At 41.7% G+C, this 21,295-nt stretch overlaps 1 protein-coding gene across 3 annotated transcripts in view; it reads right to left on the bottom strand.

Moving 5' to 3' along the window:
* Rims1 (regulating synaptic membrane exocytosis 1) overlaps positions 1-21,295 on the bottom strand; it is a 434,736-nt gene that overhangs the window by 185,599 nt on the left and 227,842 nt on the right. For all 3 annotated transcript variants that reach the window (XM_055606030.1, XM_055606022.1, XM_055606016.1), the window contains exon 7: positions 17,426-18,264. In XM_055606030.1, coding sequence (XP_055462005.1) covers positions 17,426-18,264 — 839 coding nt within the window. The remainder of the gene's footprint in view (positions 1-17,425; positions 18,265-21,295) is intronic.

Consider the following 21,295-nt stretch of genomic DNA (forward strand, 5'->3'; position numbering starts at 1 on the left):
GTGTGTGTGTGTGTGTGTGTGTGTGTGTGTGTGTGTGTGTGTGTGTGAATGTGGGCCTATGTGCACACGTACCTGAAGATGCCTAAAGAGGGCAACGGATCACTTGCAGCTAGAGTTATGTTTGTGAGTGGCCCAATGTGGGTGCTGGGATCTGAACTGCGATGTTCTGAAAGAACAGCAAGTGTCCCTAATCACCGAGCCACCTTTCCAGCCTTATAATAAGAATTAAAGTCACAAGCAATTAATTGAAGTTTTCCTTTCAAGTCAAATTTTAGTTCAGATTTGACAAGCTATACCGTACGCATACGGCCTATTATAACCAAAGTCACTGCTAAGTTGACATATTCAGCACATCTTAGTTCTTTGACCTCTGCAGTGCTACTCATTGTACTTGTCAAAAAAAAATTTGATTTCTAGATCACAGATGCCTTCCAGCGCATTTTAATTATCAATACTATATGTAATTATCAATACAATACGGGTTGTCTAAGTCATGAGAACAGTAAGGTCAAAGCAATGTGCACCAAGTTGGATAACTTCCAACTGTCTCCAAGTACTTTTAAAAGTTGAAAACCAGGGACTCAGCTGCCCTGAGTCTAAGCTACAAAAGAAAATTATAAATAATAAAAATCTACCAAAAGTGAGAAAGACTAAAGGATATAGTAAAAGCAGTTTAAAGTATATATGTCTAAACAAGTAAGTCATTGTACAAAATAACGTTTTGTAGACTAGAAAGAACATGCAGGAAGGCAAGATTAGGTGTAAAGACATCAGGATGAATAAAATTGTAGGACTTGGGAAAGTAATATATTTCTTTCAGTTTCCTGGTATCTAGAGCAGTGTTCATATTTTTAATTTTCTGAGAGAGAAAGCTTCAAATTATGTTCATCAGGATTTATGTCTCCCACAGGGAACTTTGAACACTAGAGGCAATCTGGTTACAGACTGTGCAGCCTGGAAAATTTCAGGAAAGGTAAAAAATTACAATGTAATTGATGCTATCCAGGGACAGTTTCTCACATCACTAAAATTCAAACCAGTGTGCAGGAGTGTGAATTTTAGTCTAGTTTCAACAATGACACCACATATATATCACCCACACAGTTGTATGTATTTTCAATGTGTTAGAAGAAAAGTATATCCTCAGGTATTGGGCAATGCAATTTACATCAATTTGTGTTATGTTCAAAGCCAAAATTTGTAAAGCTTCTAGATGAAACTGTAGCAATATTAGGTTATGGTATAAAGGAAGACAGGTGAGGAAATATGTCTAAATGTTATACAGATAATGGCAGGGCATGTTTCCGGGGTGACAGTTTAAGGTTCAACTCACTTTACATGGGATTCGTCCCATGTGTGCCCAGTGACCAACAACATGTCTTCTAGAGGTGTCCTTGCAAAGTGGCACAATTTGAAATCTAGAATTTTCGTGAGGATGAGATAATTTAAAGGATTTCCAGAAGCAAGTAGAAATGCTTCAGCCATTAGTACACTTCTCCATAAATGATAGAAAACATGTCAAAGCACAGGGATTGGAGGGAGGCAGCAAGAAAGCGCAGTGGGTGAAAGTGCTTTCCCTACAAGCAGGACATCCTGAATTCAATCCCTAGACCCACTTAAAAGTGAAAGAAAAGACCCCTCTGTCAAGTTGTCCTCTGACCTCCACATTGCACCACAGAAATGGCATGCACTCACATCTAATGCTCTCTCTCTTCTCTCTCTCTCTCTCTCTCTCTCTCTCTCTCTCTCTCTCACTCACACACACACATATGAGAGAGGGGGGGAGAAAGAGAGAAAGAGCGACAAAATAAAGATTTTTAAAGAGAAAGTATGCCAAAATAAACAGGAGCCCAATTGACAAAGCCATAAAATATGCTCTCTGGGCACACTGCCTCACCTTTTGTGACATCAAGGTATTGTAAGTGTTTCACACCTAGGACTAGATCATAAAGGTATGACAGAGCAGGTCAACACCCATCCAGAGTCAAACTGATTACATACACTTTGGCTTAGGATTATAGGACAATGCCTAAATAACAAATCCAATCTGAAATATCCACCTTGGAAACAGAAAGAGATTTTGATTTCGTATACTCAGAGTTCAGTGAAAAACCAGATTATGCACACATATATCTTAAGAATATAAAGGTTTTTTTTTAAGATTTTATTTTATTATTTATACAACATTCTGCCTGCACACCAGATCTTACTATAGATGGTTATGAGCCACCATGTGGTTGCTGGGAATTGAACTCAGGACCTTTGGAAGAATAGCCAGTGTCCTTAACCTCTGAGCCATCTCACCAGCCCCATGAAGTTTTAAGATGTTCCCTCCTTCCACTGTACAAAAGAAGCATTTTAATGTCCTGGCCTTAGGAAGAAACGACAGTTTCCATTCCCTGGCTTTTCTGAGGAAAAAATTCTTCTGGGCCTATGCAGTTTTGAGAAGAGAGCTTCTAGTTATTACAGGTATTGATTTACTCACAGACAGGTGTTTAAACCTTACCTCACAATTTTTTGAATGTTGTTTTCTATCACAGTTCTGGAACTTAGGAATTTTTCATTGACACAAACTCAGCAACTCCTTTATAGGTATCATCTTTATCCTTCCCTATTAAATTTCTGCAGGGAATTCTGACTGCTTTTGATTTATTAACAATCTCAGGCAACCATATTCTTACAAGCAACAAAAAGATTCAAATGGTTAGCTCTTTCTCTTTGTTATATTGGCATCTGTAAATGTTATTTGTAAGTTTGAAGGCCATTAAAGAGATGCATTCATTTGTCTTCGATGGTCTACAATGTAAGTAATGCTGTCTGGATCAATGATGCTTCCTTTAGTACCATATTTCCTGGCTAGGTTAGTCTTTTTCTTACTGTCACAGACAGACACTATCTCTTCACTTTGAAAACAAAAAGGTTGAAAAACCTGAAGAAAATCCCAACACTTGTTGGGCAAAAGATGACAGAATTCCAATAGCAAGTTATAAAATAACACATACAATGGACAAGAAAATCAAGACTATTTTCTCCCGTTGCATGTTCTACATAGAAACTTGGGTTCTCTCTTAATTATTTGTATGCAGTATTTTCCTTTCCAACTCATTTTCTTTTAATGTATGTTCTTTCTTCTTTATTTGAAGCCCCTTAAAATCTTTTAAGTGTTCAACATAGTAAATCACAACCCATGATTTCCCAAAATGGAAATCTCCTGTGGTGGTTTGAATGAGAATGGCTCCCCTAGGCTCATATATTTGCATAATTGGTCCCTAGCTGGTGGAACTGTTTGGGTAGGATTAGGATTTGTGGTAATGGAGGAAGTATGTCACTGGGATGGGTTTTGAAGTTTCTAAAGACTCAAGGCATTTACAGTGTGCTCTTAGCTTTCAGGGTTTTTTTTTTTTTCAATTCATTTTTTATTTTAGTTTTTTTTATTATCATTTATTACAATTTATTCAATCTGTATGCCGGTTGTGGCCCCCTCCCTCATTTCCTCCTCTCCTCTCCCCCTATGCCCTTGCCCTAGTCCACTGATATGGGAGGTCTTCCTCCTCTTCTTCTGACCCTAACCTATCAGGTCTCATCAGGACTGGTTGCAGTGCCTTCCTCTGTGGACTGGCAAGGCTGCACACCCCTCAGAGAGAGGTGATCAGAGAGCCTGCTACTGAGTTCATGCCAGAGAAAGTCCCTGATCCCCTTACTAGGGACCCCAGTTGGAGACTGAGTCTATGGGCTACCTCTGAGCCAAGGTTTTAGGTCCTCTCCAGGCATTGTCCTTGGTTGGGGTATCATTCTCTTCAGTGTCACCAGGGCTCAGTTTTTATGGCTCTGTTGGTCTCCTTTTGGAGCTCCTGTCCCCTCCAGCTCTTTTTATCTCCCTCGTCTTTCATAAGATTCCCTGCACTCTGCCCAAAGTTTGGCTATGAGTCTCAGCTTCTGCTTTATTTATTCATTTTTTATAATTTATTAATTATATATTGAGATTGAAGCCTTCTCCCTCAACTCCTCCCAGTCCCACCCTCCCTCCTTCTTCCCCCCATCACTTTCCTGTAGTCTACTGAAAAGGGGAGCTCTCCTCCTCTGCCATCTGCCCATAGCTTATCAAGTCTCATTAGGACTGACTTCTCTTCCTCTGTGGCCTGGTAAGGCCACATCGCCAGAGGCAAGTGATCAAAGAGTAGGCAACTGAGTTCATGACTGAGGCAGGCCTTGCTCCCCTTAAAGACAGTCATGGTATACATGGATATTACCTGTATAATATAGGATGACCATAATAAAATATACAGACCTAAAGAAGCTAAACACTAAGGAGGACCCCAGGTAGGATGCTTAAATCTCATTCAGAATGGCAAACAGGATAGACATCAGAAGTGGTCAAATAGAGGGAACAGGACGGGAGTCTACTATAGAGGGTCCTCCAAAGGCTCCACCCAACAGGGGATTGAAGCAGGTGCTGAGAATCACAGCCAAACTTTAGGCAGGATGCAGGGAGTCTTATAGAAAAAGGCATGGGCAGGGGATGAAAACAGAAGGACAAGAATGGGACAGGAGCTTTCAGTTTTTAGATCAAAGTATGGGGCTCTCAGCCACAGCTCCCTTACACTTCAAAGGTTTAGTCCATTAGTATCACGGTGGGAAGCACGGCAGCATCCAGGCTGACATGGTACTGGAAAAGGAGCATAAACTGAGCATAGGAAACCTCCAAGCCCACCCTCACAGTGAAACAAGGCCTCCAACAAGGGCACACCTACTCCAAGAAGGCCATCCCTCCTAATAGTGCTACTCCTTATGGGACAAGCATTCAAACACATGGGTTTATGGGGACCGTTCCTAGTTCTTTATTCTTTCTGCCCTTGTCCTAAGAATTTACCCAAGAATGAAGTAAAAAGTGTGGGCTATTTTCTTTGGTGGAGGACACTTTAATGTGTCTTAACATTGACTCTGTGGGGCAAAAGCAAACACAAGTTGTATAGTTTGAAGAGAAAAAGGGCACCAGGCAAATTAAAGTGACTAAGTTGGTAAGGAGATTAAGGGGAAGCCAGATTCACACTGGAATAAAAGGAAGGATGACCTCAGGGAAAGTTCCCTCCCTGCTCATCTTTAAACCTGTGAAAGAAAAGGAGAGAAGAAAAGTTTCTATTCCTAAAAACCATACAAAAACAAATTACTGCAGTTGTTCCTGCAAATGTCATCCAAGGGGCCAGCCTCCATCTCAAGCAGTCAGACAAAATTAGCAGTGTTGCTCATGTAGTTGTGCCTCTAGGGTCATGAAGGATACAAGAAAAAGATAAAAGAAAAAGGCTGTGGAACCTTCCTCCATGAATAAGGACAGCCACTGAGGCCAGGAAATGTGGGGCTAGGCAGTCCTTGCATGAAAACTCTGAGATGGCAGGAGGCCTTGAAAGTCCATCGCTTGAGGCTGTGAAAGAAAAGCCTGTATTGTGCTGGAGATTCCAAGACATTAGACGGCCTCCCTCCGTGATGGTAGACCAAAGGCATAGCATCAGGAACAGCTGAGAGCTCACATATCAAACCAAGACAGTGATATATGCTGCATTCAACAAAGTAAGATGGATGGAGCCGGCTAAGTCCTTTGACATGAGACGTGGAGCTAAGGATCTGCAGGGTTTTTCCTGCTTCTGCCTTGCTTTAGCCCAGTATTTCCTCGTTATGTCCCCACTCATTCCATTTGAAATGATATTGTATATTCTGTGTCATTGTATGTTAGAAGTATGTGCTTTGTTTTTTAATTTTACAGGTGATTAGAGTTAAGAGATTGCTGTGAGACTTAGAAGAGATATTGAACTTTGAACTTTTAAATAGTGTTGAGTCTAAAAGACTTTTGAAGTTGTTGATTAAGTGTATTTCAAGCCTATGGAGTCCAGGAGTGGAATATGGAGGTTTGAATGAGAATGGCCCTCAAAGATTCATGTGTTTGAACACTGGATCCCAGATGGTAGAACTGTTTGGAAGAAGTGGGAGGTATGGCTTTGTTGGAGACATGTCACAGGGATTAGGCTTTAAGGTTTCAAAAGACTCACTGAATCTTCAGTGTGTTCTCTGTTTCCTGTTTGTGGATCATGATGTGAGAGTTCTCAGCTCTAGCTCCAGTGCCATGCCCACCTACCTGCTGCCAAGCTCATTGCTCTGACGGTGATGGATTCTGACCACTCTGGTAAACACCAATTAAGATTATCCTCTTCTGGTGTTTTGCCACAGCAAAAGAACAGTAACCAATACATGTGCCCAAGTTAATGGTTAGCACTGACCAATCTAGATGTGATCGATGTCCTGGCATGCCTGTGAGGAATTATGTGATTGGTTAATTTAGGCAGGAAGATCCACTCTAACTGAACAGCATCATTTTCTGTGCTGGAATCCTGGACTGAATAAAAAGAAGCCTATCTGTGCAGGAAGATTCACTCTCTGCATTTTTTTTTTTTTTCTGTAAACTGGAACTCAGTGCTTCAAGATTCTGCCACTATGACTTTCCCGCACATTGGGCTGTAACTTCAAACTGCAACAAAAATGTAAGTAAGTAAATAAATAAGTAGATGAAAGTGTGTTTTCCTTTAAGTTGCTTTCGTCAGAGTATTTTATTACAGCGACAGGAAAAATAAGATGCTGCCAAGTAAGTCATACAAAGGACAATGTTTTCTCAGGATTATGTTATGTCTAAATGATTTTAAAAAAATAGTGTTTTATTTATTCTTCCCTTAGTTACCTTTTAATTTTTTCTTCTTAAAAATGGTAAGTGAAATTTTCAAATACATAAACACATATGTAATTAGTCTCTAAGCAAAAAGCATATTTACTTTTTAAATTTTGTTACTCAAAAGAGTATAAGAAAGATGGATAGGGAGTTAAAATCTGGAGAAAATTCAAACAGGGAGATGGCTCTAAGTTGCCTGAGCCTAGGCAATGGGAAGTGATCTGTAACCAAGGCTCCCCTGCTCAACAGGGCTTCCCCTCCAGGGCTGCATTTGCGTCTCTGCAATGTAGTGCAGGAAACAGTGGAAGAATAAAAGCACAGGCTACATACCACAAGACACTGTTACCTATGAGATGAAAATTAATCAATGATATTTTACTATTCCTAGCCTTTCACCAGAAGAATTAATACAGGACATACTCTACCAAGAAGAAAAATAAATGTGGAAAAAGAGAGATGTAAGCAGTCTTAATAACGGGACTGTAAATATCATTTCAAATAAGGTGACACAGGGTCAGAGAGACAAATACTGTATACTCTCTCCATGTTGTAGAGCTTAGCTTTGGATTTCCATATATGAATATTTAGGAAGGAGAAGTACCAGAAGAGGTCAGGAAATCAGACAGCAGTCCTTGACAGGGAAAAATGAGCCTTAAAGAAAGTTCCAAACATCAGGTTTGCTTGAATCTGAGCAATTTCCATCATAATTTCAACTCCCCACTGGTGAGAAATATGGTCGTAGAGTGTTTAATTTAATGGACACCTTTCTAAAGGCCCTTAGTCTCCAATGTAATTCATAATTTTTCAGATAACTAATTCTCTGCAGCCCCTAAATCTAATGTGTCTAATGTTTATTTCACATACCTTATGTGTTCCTTTCTTGCCAGTCAGCTACCAATTCATACCAAGTTGTGTGTTTTATTGTTACTTTTGATGTCATGTCACTATTACTGCTTAACATGCTTCTTAATTCTAAGAGAAATTTTATTCTACAATGCCTGCTATAAATTTAGCTATGGAGAGTTAATTTTACTATTACATTAGAATATTCATGAAGTAAATATTTAATGGCAGAATATCACAGTTCCTTCCTTATAGTTCAAAAGATTTGATGTCCATGTCATAAAATAAAGAAGCACAGTTCAGGAACAAGAAAGTAACGCTTCCCGCAACCCAGGCAACTGATCTACCACTGAGCAACATCCTCAAATTTAATTTGCTGTCATTCAACATACTGGTACTTACTGACTGCAGTACTTTTTCCAAATGCATTAAATCAATAAACTGGAGGAATACATCAAGAATTAAGAGATAGGAAAATGATGGCTTTCACACTCAATTGTCCACAGTATTATTTTAGTATATATTTCCCTTTTATTCAAGTTTACACCTCTACAAGTTAAAATGAATTCATCATTGAAAACTGCATTTCTCTGTAAGCAACTTTAAGCTGTCGCATCAGAAAAGCTGAACATGTGCAGAGAAACATAACACCTCTACTTAAGCTCAGGATTTGTTTCCCTCTGGAAACACAAACATACACACACACACACACACACACAAGATTCCTCCAAATAACATTAAAACAAAACAAGAGGGTAGAGAAATTTCAAGAGGAGGAAGTAGATTTAAGTCCTGGCATCAGAGGGCATTTTAAGGGGCAGAATGTTGTCAAGAAAGTGAGATGGAGAAGGCAATGATCAATGTGAGAGTCAGGGAAAGACTACTGATCAATCAGCAAGAGCAGAATGCCAGGAAAGGTGAGGCTCAAGGTAGGCAGGCTTGGACTAAGGTGGGAAGATAAAGGACTGACAGTTCAGATTTGAGTTTTTCCTCCAAACTGACTGGGACAATAAGTTGTGAGAAGAATAACCCCAGCTGCAATAGATAAGTCTCTAGATTTTCCAATTATTACTTCAAAGTTGAATAAATTAAAAATTTCCTTTCCTTTTAAAAAATTTCTTTTATTTTAAAAGATTTTTTAAGTGTGTGCATGAGAGAGAGAGAGAGAGAGAGAGAGAATATTCCTCTGTAGGCCAGAAGTCATCAGCTCTTCTGAAGATGGAGTTCCAGGCTTTTACTGGCTTCTGTCAGGCACTCCGCATGGCTGCTGGGACCTGAACTGGAGTCATCTGCAAAAGCAGTATGCCTTGTTAACCACTGAACCTCCTTTCCAACCTCCTATTTCGAGCATTTTCAAGGCCGCTGTTCTCTTCCTCAGTCCTGTTCGTGAAATTTCAAGCAGCACAGAGCCACCCTAGGCCGAATCCACTTCTGCTAGTCTGTTAGAAAATGGCATCCAAGTGTTGGGTTGAAGCTCTAAACACAGCTGGATGTCTACACTCTTTATTCTATTGCCCAAACATAACTTGAGTTATTTTTTTCCTTTCACCGAAAAGGAACATTTATTTATTATCACTAAATAAATAAATTATTTAGTAATTTATTATTACTAAATAAGCATGAAACTTCTTAATGAGAAAAACTAACCATGACATTGTGACTGTTGCTCTTAGTTTTGAACTTGTTGGGACTGACATGTACCCAGTATGGTGAATCACACTACTGAATTAATATGAATAAAGAAAGAAAAATAGGAAAAAAATTATCAGATCTCTCCTTTGATCTATCCATCAATTGAGTCCCCCTCCCCCTCATATCACCTCTTCCATGAAATACTTTCTACCGTGTATTACTACCTCCGCGGTGTCCACCCTTGCCTCAAGTCTAGAGTAATAGATCATGCCAACCGTGACGCAAAACATCTCAAAGTGTGAGCCATAGTAAAGAATTCTATCTTAAATCTAAATTTACATCCACTAGTTTGGTCATAGAGAAGCCTCAAAATGTTGATTTCTTTTACATCCCTGTGATAAAACAGAAGTCGCTAAAAGGAGGAAAGAAGCATGTTGGCTCACATGGTCGGTCAGGATGGGGAACACACAGGTGTGGCCTCAGGTCAACCAGTGGCAGGAAGATCTGAGAGCAGCAGTGTCTCATAAGGTGTCGACAAGAAACAGAGAGAGTTCAGGGTAGTACTACGGCAGCTACAGACTTCAAGGCCACCCTCACTGATCTACTTCTCTTCGCACATACACATTCCCAAAGGTTCAATAACCTCATGAAAGAGCTATATTGTCTGGGACCAAGTGTGAAATTGTATGAGCCTGTGGGGAAACATTCCACAGCCAAACTATAACACTGACTCAAAGAGAAAACCATTCGCCAATTTTTTGAATGGAAAGACCCACTCCACGCCAGTGAACACTGCAAGTATGTAAGTTGTCTTAGGCTTTACAGAGCCGCACAAGCATTTGCCTTTCAGATCAGAGGAGACCTTGCATTTCAGTGTTTGAGCAATGTAGGCACTGTTACAAATATGGGGGACTTGAGGCTGGTGAGATGGATCAGGTAGTAAAGACACTTACGACAGAAACTTGTCAGCTGACTTCAATGCCTGGAACCCACATAAATGAAAGAGAGAACTGATTTCACAAACTTGTCCTGTGACCTCCACATGTGTGCCATGTCAGACACACACACACACACACACACACATACACATACACATACACACCCCACATCAACATTATCATCATCATCAGTGTTCAAAAACAGAGAATATAGGACCTCCTAGAGATAATCTAAAGTAATCTTGCTGCTATGATATGGACACGAATCTTTTGGGGACAAGTGGTAACCTGTTATGGTTTAAGTAAATACGTTTGAGTATCAGTCAAATGTTGACGACTGGATTGAGACACATCTCTGAGATTAGCACTTAGACAACTAGGGGTGTCTCCGAGGGTATCTGCAGAGGAGTAACTAAGGGAGAGGACATGTCTTGAATTTGGATGACAGTATCCCATGGGCAAGCAGCTAGGATGGAATTTTTGCAGGAAGAAATATTCATCCACCCTCATTCTCCATGTCTTTCTTCCTCCACCCCTTCTTAGTTGCCGGAGACTTAGCAGCCAGTGGCTCCATATTCCTCTACTCCTTCATTGTGGGTCCAGAACCAATGGACTGGACCTGCGGGGTACAGACTGAATGGAACCACTGATACCCAGAGGCAAAAGAACTCCTCACTTTAACCTTCCCCTCAAATGTTCTCTCACAGATTTCTGTCAGTCTTCGCACACACTTACGGAAATGCCAGTATCTAGAGGGTCTTAAGGAGGAGAGTAAATAACCTGAGAACACTGTAGAGGATTCCTATCATGTGAGACTAGTGTTTTTAAGAAAAACAATGCAGACACAGATACACACTAAGGAAATATGACGTAAAGACACAGGAAGAAAGAGTTAAATGAGCCTGAAGGACTCTACCTTCATGCCTCAAAAAGCAACCAGCCTCACCAGTACCTACATCTGGGACTTCTAGCCTCCAAATCTATGAGAAAATACATTTCTGTTGTTTAAACCATCCTACTTGAGCTACTTCTGTGTAGTCTTAGGAAACTAATACAACATGATTTCATCTTGTGGGTAACAAAATTATTCAAGAAAATTATTTTGGATATGCCGGTTGGAATATAAGAGTTACTTTAGAGAGAGAGAGAGAGAGAGAGAGAATAGGAAGTTGATAAAGCAGAGCATGCAAAGAAGATGGTGATAGGCAATAAACATCAAATCCAGAATGTCAGGGAATCAGAGCTGTCACGTGACATACAAAGAACAATATAGAAGGTATATTTGAATTCCTAATATGGTAACTCCATCAGGGGCTCACATCAGAAGCTAGAGATGTTCATGGATTATTGATTGTAAACAAAACATCAGTTGGAGGGCCTTGAACAGAATCAGAAACAACTCCCTTCAGCCTAGGGACATGACTAATAACCACAACAAGGCTCAAATCCCAGCCCTGGTCTCAGAAATCCACTAGAAGCAAGAAATCCATGGACAAGCAGGGCAAGCAGCTGGGCTGGTGGCAGACACTTTTCAGAACCTTAGACTGGCACTAGAAACAAGATGTGTTCCATGCTTGAAGAGCTAGGACAGGCAAGAGGCCTCAAGGGCCACCCACGTTCCCATCTCCCTCCAGGGGTGTGTGAAAGGAGAGTGTCATTTGCTTCTGAGATCTTGTGATTCTGCTAAATTGAACCAAAAGTAAGGACAACGTTTTCATTCACTGGGCAAAATGGGTCAGAACACTGCAGTATGATTCTGCATTTTACAAGGATTCTGGAGAAAACCTGACTGAGATAAAGCAGGTGACAATGTAATCTTCAGTAGTAAACATTTTTCTGAATGGACTTTGAGGCACAAGTACTTCCCCTTCAAATGACCGATAGTTGCTTATTTTTAAGATGTTCTCAATGGATACAATTAACACATAACACATGCAAATATTATGTGATTATTTTTAAGGATGTAGTGCAGATGTTAATTTAGTATTTTCTGAGTCAAGAACAGAAACTTATCTCAGATGCTGCTAAATGACTAATATTTCTAGCTGTATCCTAAATTAGGAAGGAAATATTATGGGATATAATTATGTTAGAAGTAAAGATTTAAATTCTTTCTTTTTATGGAGTTGCTTTCCTTTTTTACAGAATTTCTTTATATAAATATAACTGCTATTATAGAACAAAAAAGATTTTTTGGTCACTTATCTATGTGGTATAATCTAAAAGTCTAGCCTTCTTTATGATTTATACATTTTTAATATATTATTAGAAATTAGGAATCATGTTACACAAGAGAGAAAGACAGAGACAGACAGACAGCACTGGGGTTGGGGTTACGGTATTTCAATCTCTTCCAAATATTTAAATTTCACGTATGATTAAATAGCTGAGGCCCATTATATATTCACTGTTCATCTCCATCTCTCATCTCTTAAACTTTCTCTCTGTTACCTCTCTAGTCTCTCCTCTTCCTCTAACAGAAGCAACCTGTACCTAAAATCCCTCATCACTCACTGGTACAGGTTATGAGAAAGACTCATATTTATCTTTCCCTCATCAAAGCCAGACACAAGTTTCTCCTACCTTTCATAATGCCAAAAAAGAACAGAAATCCGACAACTCACATTCTTGGGTGTTAATGCTCATGTCAATTTTCTTTCTAGCTGTCCAGTTACCATCCTATGGAAATCCATGTTTAAGCTAATAAGACAAATTAAAGAATAAACTAGAAAAAAAAAGACACTCAATAGGACAAGAAGCAAACACGCAGAAATACATAAAATTATTGTCCACCCAAAGCAGACAACTCCTTCTGACTCTGGACCTCTGCATGAAGTTCCTAGCTAGAATTAGTGACTCAACACCTTGGAACAAAGTAGTTGCTTTTCTTCACCATCAAAATGGCTCCATTTCTTTCTCTTCTCAGGATGGTACTACCTTGGACTCTTTTAACCCACAGACCTCTTCACAGATGTTCACTTGAGCTCCTGGCCATGGATTATTTGACACATTTTATTTAACTGTAAGAGTCATCTAACAATCAAGACTAAGTTTACTATTTCCTCTTGTTTTCTGTGTAGAAATTTTTGTATTAGTTAATAGCCATAAGCTATGAGAAAAGAGATAGGTAACTGTTCCGTTTGGCAACCCATGAACGTTTAGATACTTTAGAGCACTCACACCAAAATGGAATGTCTTCATTTGAAGTCCTCCAGTCAGAGATCAGGGGTCTATACTGAAGAAAAGGCACAAACATTCTAAGAGCCTGAGGTGCTGGATGAGCTCAAGGGAAGAACATCTTCCAGACACAACAGGGCTGATGCGCATGTGAACTCACAGAACCTGTGACAGCATGGATCGCCAGCCAAAATTCTAGCACTGAAAAGGGAGATGCAGACATGGAGTCCCACACCTAACCAAGAAGCTGTTTGCATTTGGTACCTTCTGGAAAAGAGAAAATCCGTTTTCTCTGTGGAGTACCAGTGGATACATCAATCACACTCCAGTACAGGCCCCATGCCCCGGAGTAGTTGGCCAGCATAAAGCAGGCTCCATGTTTTTGGGGTGCTTTGTTGCTGCTGTTTTATTGATTTTGTTTTGTTATTTTTAATTTTTGAGAGAGAGAGAGGAAAAAGTGGAAGAGGGAGAGAGACAGACAGTGACAGCATGAACTTGGCAGGGTAGAGAGGTGGGAGGAATCTAGGAGCAGTTAGGGGAAGCAAAGTAACAATACTGAAATATATTACATTGTATACTTGTCATTATTGCAGTACTGAGGAACCCAGTGATGTGAGCATGGTAGGCAGTGGCCTATAGGCCCGACCCTTGTTTTATTTGGGTTGGTTTGGTTGTCTTTGTGAAAATAGGTCTCACTCTGTAGCACAGGTGAGCCCTGCTATACAGCCCTTCTATACAGACTTGGCTAGCCTCCACCTCACCATCCTTCAGCCTCAACCTTCCAAGCGCTAGGACTGCAGTCATGTAACACCACAGCCAACCATCATTATTTGTTGCTCATGCTCTCGAAGGAATGTAAACTCTGTGAGGGAAGGGGAGATACATACTATTTTTAACTTTAGTATATGCATAGAACGTGCCAACACTACTCTTGCTAAAAGTTAAAAAGACAACAGAGTTTGCTTGTACAAAGGTAAAAACATCAATGGATCAACATGGTAGTACATTAAGTAGTGACTAGATATTGTGTTAAATGCTCATCTTAACTGTGAAATAAACATACGCCAAATACTGTCAACAGTAACTCAGTCTCCCACCACCTCCTGAGATCATCCGTTCTGATGGTCAGCTTACTCTGACTCTGAAACGCACACCAGGGCATCCACTTCTCCCCCAAAACACTCCTTTAGAGATCACCATTCCCCTGCTTATCCCACGGGGGCCTCTGACATATAAAGCAGCTTGTTTTTTCCTTCTCTGTGCTTGTCAGGCATAAGTAATTACCTCACAGTAACTGTAACTTTTAGATGCCGTTGACAGTTTAGCTTATGCCTTTTGGTGTTGTTTTTTACTATTAACGGCATGCTGGCTCCTATCTGTGGCAATTCTCCTGACTCAGCTTCTTGAGTGGTTTCAGGATCGCAGACATGAGCCACCATGCCCTTCTGAGGCTCACATGTTGAAAGTCTGGTTGTAAATGTGACAGCGCTGGGAAGGAGCTTTTGGGGAAGCACCGCATCAGGAGGAAGGGGTCTTTTACCAACAAATGTGCTGATTGATTCATAATTCAACATTACTAGTGAGACATGATAGAAATTGATACAGTAGGTAGGTTCTTCTTGGAGGAAATAGGCCACTGGAGACATGCTCTGGACAGATGTCCCTTGCTCCTTGATCCCTTCCTATTGCTCTCTGTTTCCTGCCCCATGAGATGGGCAGCCTCTGTAGCATGTTCCCTTGGGCATAATGCTATGCCCTCTTCAGAATCAAACAGTTGAGCCAGCCAACCACAGAACTCAATTTAGTCTTTCCTCCTTTCAGGTTGCCTCTCTCAGGTATTTGTCACTGTGACCAAAATAAATAAATAAATAAATAAAAATAAAAATAAAAATAAAAAAAATTAAAAAAAATAAATCTGACTCAGATGTCTGCAGGACTGACATCACAGGCAAAATCAAGACAGGAAGAATGCTAATTTAACATCTGGGTTTCAGTCACATGCATCATCTTCCATTCAAGGACTGTGCAAGTTAGATACTGATGCCAATAAGAAAATGAAGACGCATGAAGGTTAAATAATTTGTGCTGCCTCCCAGGGTACTGCAGACTTCCATGGATGCCAACAGAGTCCTCCAAGAACTATGGGGTATAGTAGCGTTTATAAATAAATTCCGAGTAGGAACATGTCTATGCCACACTCTTAAGAAGTTATTTATACTGTATTTAATACTCGACTTTATAAAGATTAGTTTGGGATTAAAACATCAGAGTAGAATGTTGATGCTGGGAAACTCAAAATCTGTGACTTGAAAAATGAGATTAAGTACAAATTACGACTATGGATTCCTGATGCTCCTGTATTCCCAAGAGGTCCCTGAAGTGCCAGTGAAGGCTGCCTGGAGAGGTAAAGAGCTATCACATATGACATCAGGCTCTGCATCCAATCGTCCATGCCGCTACTCAGGTTTTCTTAGATCATCCACTGCAACTGTAAGCAATGTGGGGATGGTTACCAGAGTCCATACTCGTCCTGCTATGTAGCATAAACTCATTAATATTTAGTGTGATTCTTTCCTTCAAGGGAAAGATGCATGTCTGCTTCCGCAATCAATGGTCATCCACACACCAGTCAGATGCATGCATTTATGTCATTAACACCACCTATATTCCTTCTGGGGAAAATCAAAGGCAGGTACTATAGTCTATTCATCAGTGGTCTGTAAAAGCCTGTAGTCAGTAGGCTGCTTACAAAGAGACGTCACCTGGACTGAAGCTAGAAGAGACAAACCCGTCTTAACTACATTCGAATCCCAGACACAACTATTTCAGGCTGGTTTGCGGTAGCACTAATGTTACAACGAGATCCATTCACTGTTCCTGTACAGAGCTCCAAACTGTGTGGACACTCATAGGTGCCAGGGTTGTTGTGGACCCAGGCACAAGCAGTTTGTAGATAGAGGATGAAAAAGCAAACTTTTTTTTTAAGTCTATTTTATTTAGTACCTAATTCAGTATGTATCTAGAAGTCATGCATTAAGGGAGGGAGAAACCTCAAAGAATAACCCTACCCAAATACAAATACACAGGAAACCCGAAGCCATCAGAAGGAGAGTGGTCACCACCACATCTAGCAGCGGTTAGTTTTATCTGAAAGAACAGCGTCAGAACATGAATACCCTGTTCAAGGGAGGCGTGCAGCTTTAATTTTAAACGGAGCACTTGCTAGATCAGCACTTTTCTTTTTCTCTCTCTCTCTCCTTTGAGCACTTGAAATGTGCCTGGTGAGATTAAGGAAGTGAGTTGCTACATTTACTAAGGAGTCATGCATGCCTATAAGGCTGAAAAACAGCGATTTTGAGCCTACCATACTGTCTTGGTTACTTTTGGAATGTGAACTTCCTCTAAGTTACTAGGCAACACATAATACGTAACATCCCAAATGATATCATTTGGAACTCTATTCACAGATTTTGGGAAGGATGCATTTTAAATCGGAAAATGTTGCCTTTGGGAATGGAAGATGTATAAATGAGGTGGTGTGTGTGTGTGTGTGTGTGTGTTGTCAACAAACTCACAGTTCAGTTTTCTAGAAAATACGTTATTTTCCCATAAATGTGTCCCAAAATACTAACTTCCCTGAACGACAGGAAGCAAAATCAGTAAGAAACTCCCCCCCATTGAAAACTGCAGCTGGCAGTGGGGTTTTTTGTTTGCTTGTTTTTGTTTTTGTTTTGTTTTTTTTTTTTTTGGTTTGTTTTGTTAAATGCATTTTTAAAAGTACAACCTTCCACAGCCCGAGTGCTCTAGGTCTCCATCCTTAACCTTGGAACACAACCACTTCCCCCGCATCTATGACCGCAGCACGTGGACCTCAGAAGCCAGCAGGCATGCGCCCACCCTGGCCCACGCGCCTCTATGTGTGGGCTCACTGTGGTAGCTGAACCTGAAGGGGGTGTGGAGGCCTATGTTCGTCCAGTACACAGGGACCTAGGAGCGCAGCATCTCCTCTGGCAGGCATCCTGGCGCATCTCCCAGGGGCAGGTGCGCCAGGCATAGTGGTACCCAAGCCCAGCATCTCCCAGGCGGGCGTCCGCGCGCACCTCCACGTCTGAGCCGCGCTCACCTTTCTCGCTCACGCTCTCGCTCTCCAGCTCCACGTCCTCACAGCTGGTGTACTCGGGTGTGGACACGCCCTCCTCCTCGGAGCTGCTCACCGACATCTGTCGCCTCTTGCCTCCCCGCTTGGGCCGGTGCGGCTTGGGCGGGGACGGCCGCACGGACTCGGACTGGTCGGAGCTCAGCGAGTCGTTCCGCAGCATGCTCTCCGCCTTCTCCCGCTTGGTCTTGCGCAGGAGCACGGCCGAGCCCGGGTCCAGGCGGCCCTGCTTACGGAGCGGCTCGGGGGCGCGCGGCTCCGGTGGCTCGGCGGCGCCCGGGGCTGGCCGTGGCCCCGGCGGGCCGTGCTCGGCGGGAGGCTGGGCGGCGGGCGCGCGCGCGCGGGGGGACTCGGGCGGAGAGGCCCTGGCGGTGGCCGGCGCGCGCTTGGCCGCCGTGGCCTCGGCCGGCGCGGCGGCAGCCTCGGTGTGCGGGAGCGCCACGTCGCTGTGGCGCCGCTCGTGCCTCGCGCGGGACACCCGGGCGTGCATGCGCATCTGCTGCTCCTCCGGCGGCGGCTTCACCGGGTAGCGAGCCAGGTTCGGGTCGCTGCGGTACCTGGTCTGGTACTCCTCCTCTTTCCTCTGCTTCTCCTCCTCTGCCACCCTGCCATCCTCTCGTTTGTCGCGCCGTTCCGGGTACTCCTGGGAGCGCCCCTTTTCCAGTCTACGGGTTTCCCGCCTTTCCTTCCGCTCCCGCTCTTCCACGGTCCCTTCCCCGGGTTGCACCGCGGACTTGGGCACGCGTTTGCGCTCGCTCTTCAGTCCGCCCTTGCCATTCTGTTCTGAAAGCCCTGGAGCCTTCTTCCTGTGGTGTGCAAAGGACAGTTGGTGAAATTTAAACAGCACACCCAGAAACATTCTTCTCTCAGCGTTCAGCCCTTGTTCGAGTATTTCATATAACTGGTTACAATTCCATGTCTAATTAAAATTTGAAGTAAAGAACCGGTTATATGGTTATATTTATGCACCGATTAAGATTTAAATGTCAATCCTTTGCATTACAATAGGAACAGGAACTTATTTTCACTTTTTAAAGTTTGTATTTAAATAAAAACAGTACTAATTCAATAGACACATTTCATGCTTACATTTCATCGTGACTTAAATGTTTCAGGAAGAAACAATATGGAGAGCAATAATGTAAGATCTAAAGATAAGCATACATAACTACAAGATCAAGTGTGTTTTCCACGTGAGCATATAGAAACATCGCATATTTACAGTTCTTGATCATCAGTGGAAAGTGTGGGCTTATTTCAGAAATCAAGTCTAGTAACACTCTAATGGAGCAAATTCGTTCTGACTTGATGAAAGGCACCCAAGGATCAAACAGAGATCAGTGACTGGACTCTATCTTGTATTTTAACTTTCTCAAGTAACATTAGTAGAAATACTATTGTTTGTTTGTTTATTACAGTACTGGGATTCAAAGCTAAGGCCTTGTGCATTCCCGGCAGGCTCTCTACCACTGGCCATCCTCAGCTCAGGAATAACTTCATGTTTAAAGCTGCTGTTCATTCTCACTCTTCCTTCATTTCTCCTTGTTTCCAAATAGGGTCCCAAAGAAGAAACTAGTGTTGTTATTGTTGTTGTTGTTTTTCTTTCTTTCTTTATATGCTTTTCTAAGGAAAGGAATTTGGCAGGCCTTTGGATCCTGTAAAGGTATATACTTCAATGTTCCCTTCAGTACTTCTCCATACAAAAACATTGGTCTGGCAAGTCTCTGAGGTTGTGACAGAAGTTTCTGCAAAATACTTGTGCTTTGGCTAAGCCTTCTGGACTTGTTCTAATGTACAGTAAAAGTGGAGACAATCCCAAACTTGCTTTGGAATTCCATGGACCGTCGGGGAATCCTCTTCAGGGGCAACAGTATTCACTCACAAGTATGTGCACGCGCACGTGTTTGTGCGTGAAAGAGAGAGACAGAGACAGAGAGAGCATTGTGTGTGTGTCCACAAATATGTGTATATATATATATATATATATATATATATATGTATATATATATATAAAATGGAGGAAATTAGTATTTATATCACAGTAGCACTTCAAAATGAAAAGAAAATGGACGTGAAAGTGGACCTTAAAGTATGGGGTTGTGATTTTTGCAATAGAAGGAGTCTAACTACTAACACGTTAGCAATAGTAAAAGATTTCATTGGGTTTTAATTCTTACTTGCATTTGCAAGAAGCCTATAATTTTTTAAATTTAATTTAATTTTTATTATTAGTTACATTTTATTAACTCTGTATCCCAGCTGTATCTTGTTCCCTCATTCCCTCTCAATCCCACCCTCCCTCCCTCATCTCCTCCCTGCCCCTTGCCAAGTCCACTGATTGGGGAGGACCTCCTCCCCTTTCATCTGACCCTGTTTTATCAGGTATCTTCAGGACTGGCTGCAAAATCCTCCTTTGTGGCCTAGCAGGACTGCTCCTCCCTTGGGGGGTGGGGAGGTCAAAGAGCCTGCCATTGAGTTCCTGTCAGAAATAGTCCCTGTTCCCCTTACTATGGGAAACCAATTGGTTACTGAGCTACCACCGGCTTCATCTGAGCAGAGGTTGTAGGTTATATCCATACATGGTCCTTGGTGGAGTGTCAGTCTCAGAAAAGACCCCCAGATATATTTGGTCCTGTGGAGCTCCTGTCCTTTCCACGTCACACTAACTCCCCTTCTCCTATATGATTCTCTGCACTCTGCCCAAGGTTTGGTTATGAGTCTCAGTATCTGCTTTGAAACACTTCTAGGTAGGGTCTTACAGATGCCTTCTGTGGTAGACTCCTATCATACATCCAATGCACATCCCATTTGTCTTTCTAAGTGAGGATTGATCATCTTACCCCATGTCCGCTCTCTTGATTATTTTTTTTAAGTGTATAGATTTCATTATGTTTGTCATATCTTGTAGGTCTATATAAGCGAGTATATACAATGTTTGTCTTTCTCCTTCTGGGATACCTCACTCAGAATGATCTTTTCTAGATCCCACCATTTGCCTGCAAATTTCATGATTTCCTCCTTTTTGATTGCTGAGTAGTATTCCATTGTGTAAAAATACCATAATTTCTGTATTCATTCCTCCGTTGATGGACATTCAGGTTGTTTCCAGGTTCTGGCTATTACAAATAAAGCTGCTACAAACATGGTTGAGCAAATGTCCTTGTTGTGTACTTGTGCAAATTTTGGGTATATGCCTAGAAGTGGTATAGTTGGGTCTTGAGGTCTTGAGGAAGCACTATTCCTAATTGTCTGAGAAAGTGCCAGACTGACTTCCAAAGTGGTTGTACCAGTTTACATTCCCACCAGCAATTAAGGAGGGTTCCTCGTTCTCCACAACCTCTCCAGCATGTGTTGTCACTTGAGTTTTTGATCTTGGCCATTCTGATGGGTGTAAGGTGAAATCTCAGGGTCCTTTTGATTTGCATTTTCCTGATGGCTAATGAGGTTGAGCATTGCAAGAAGCCTATATTGAATCAGTTTCCTTTTCTGTTGACGCTGTAATTATTGCTCACAATGCAGAGTTCATAAGAGCATTAAAGGAACCCTATCCGTGAGGGTTTTATAAGGCAGATTGAGTATTATGCCAATGGTGGGAGCCTCCATTCTGGTTTTTGGGCCCAACAAATGATACTTTTTTCTCATTTGTACCTTTAATTGTTCTGTTTCCCCTAGATCCCGATTAATGCTCAAAATATGGTCAAGTAATCTTCAGGAATTGAAAACAAATCGTAATCATTTCGACCGCCCTTCTCCAAGGCTGCCCAAGTCCAGCCTGACACCTGTTTCTCCTACACCTGAGTTTCTATCATCTCTTTATAGACCACTGCTTGTATCCGT

This window comes from Psammomys obesus, unplaced genomic scaffold, assembly GCF_907164565.1.
Source record: "Psammomys obesus unplaced genomic scaffold, mPsaObe1.curated_primary_1811, whole genome shotgun sequence".
NCBI lineage: Eukaryota > Metazoa > Chordata > Mammalia > Rodentia > Muridae > Psammomys > Psammomys obesus.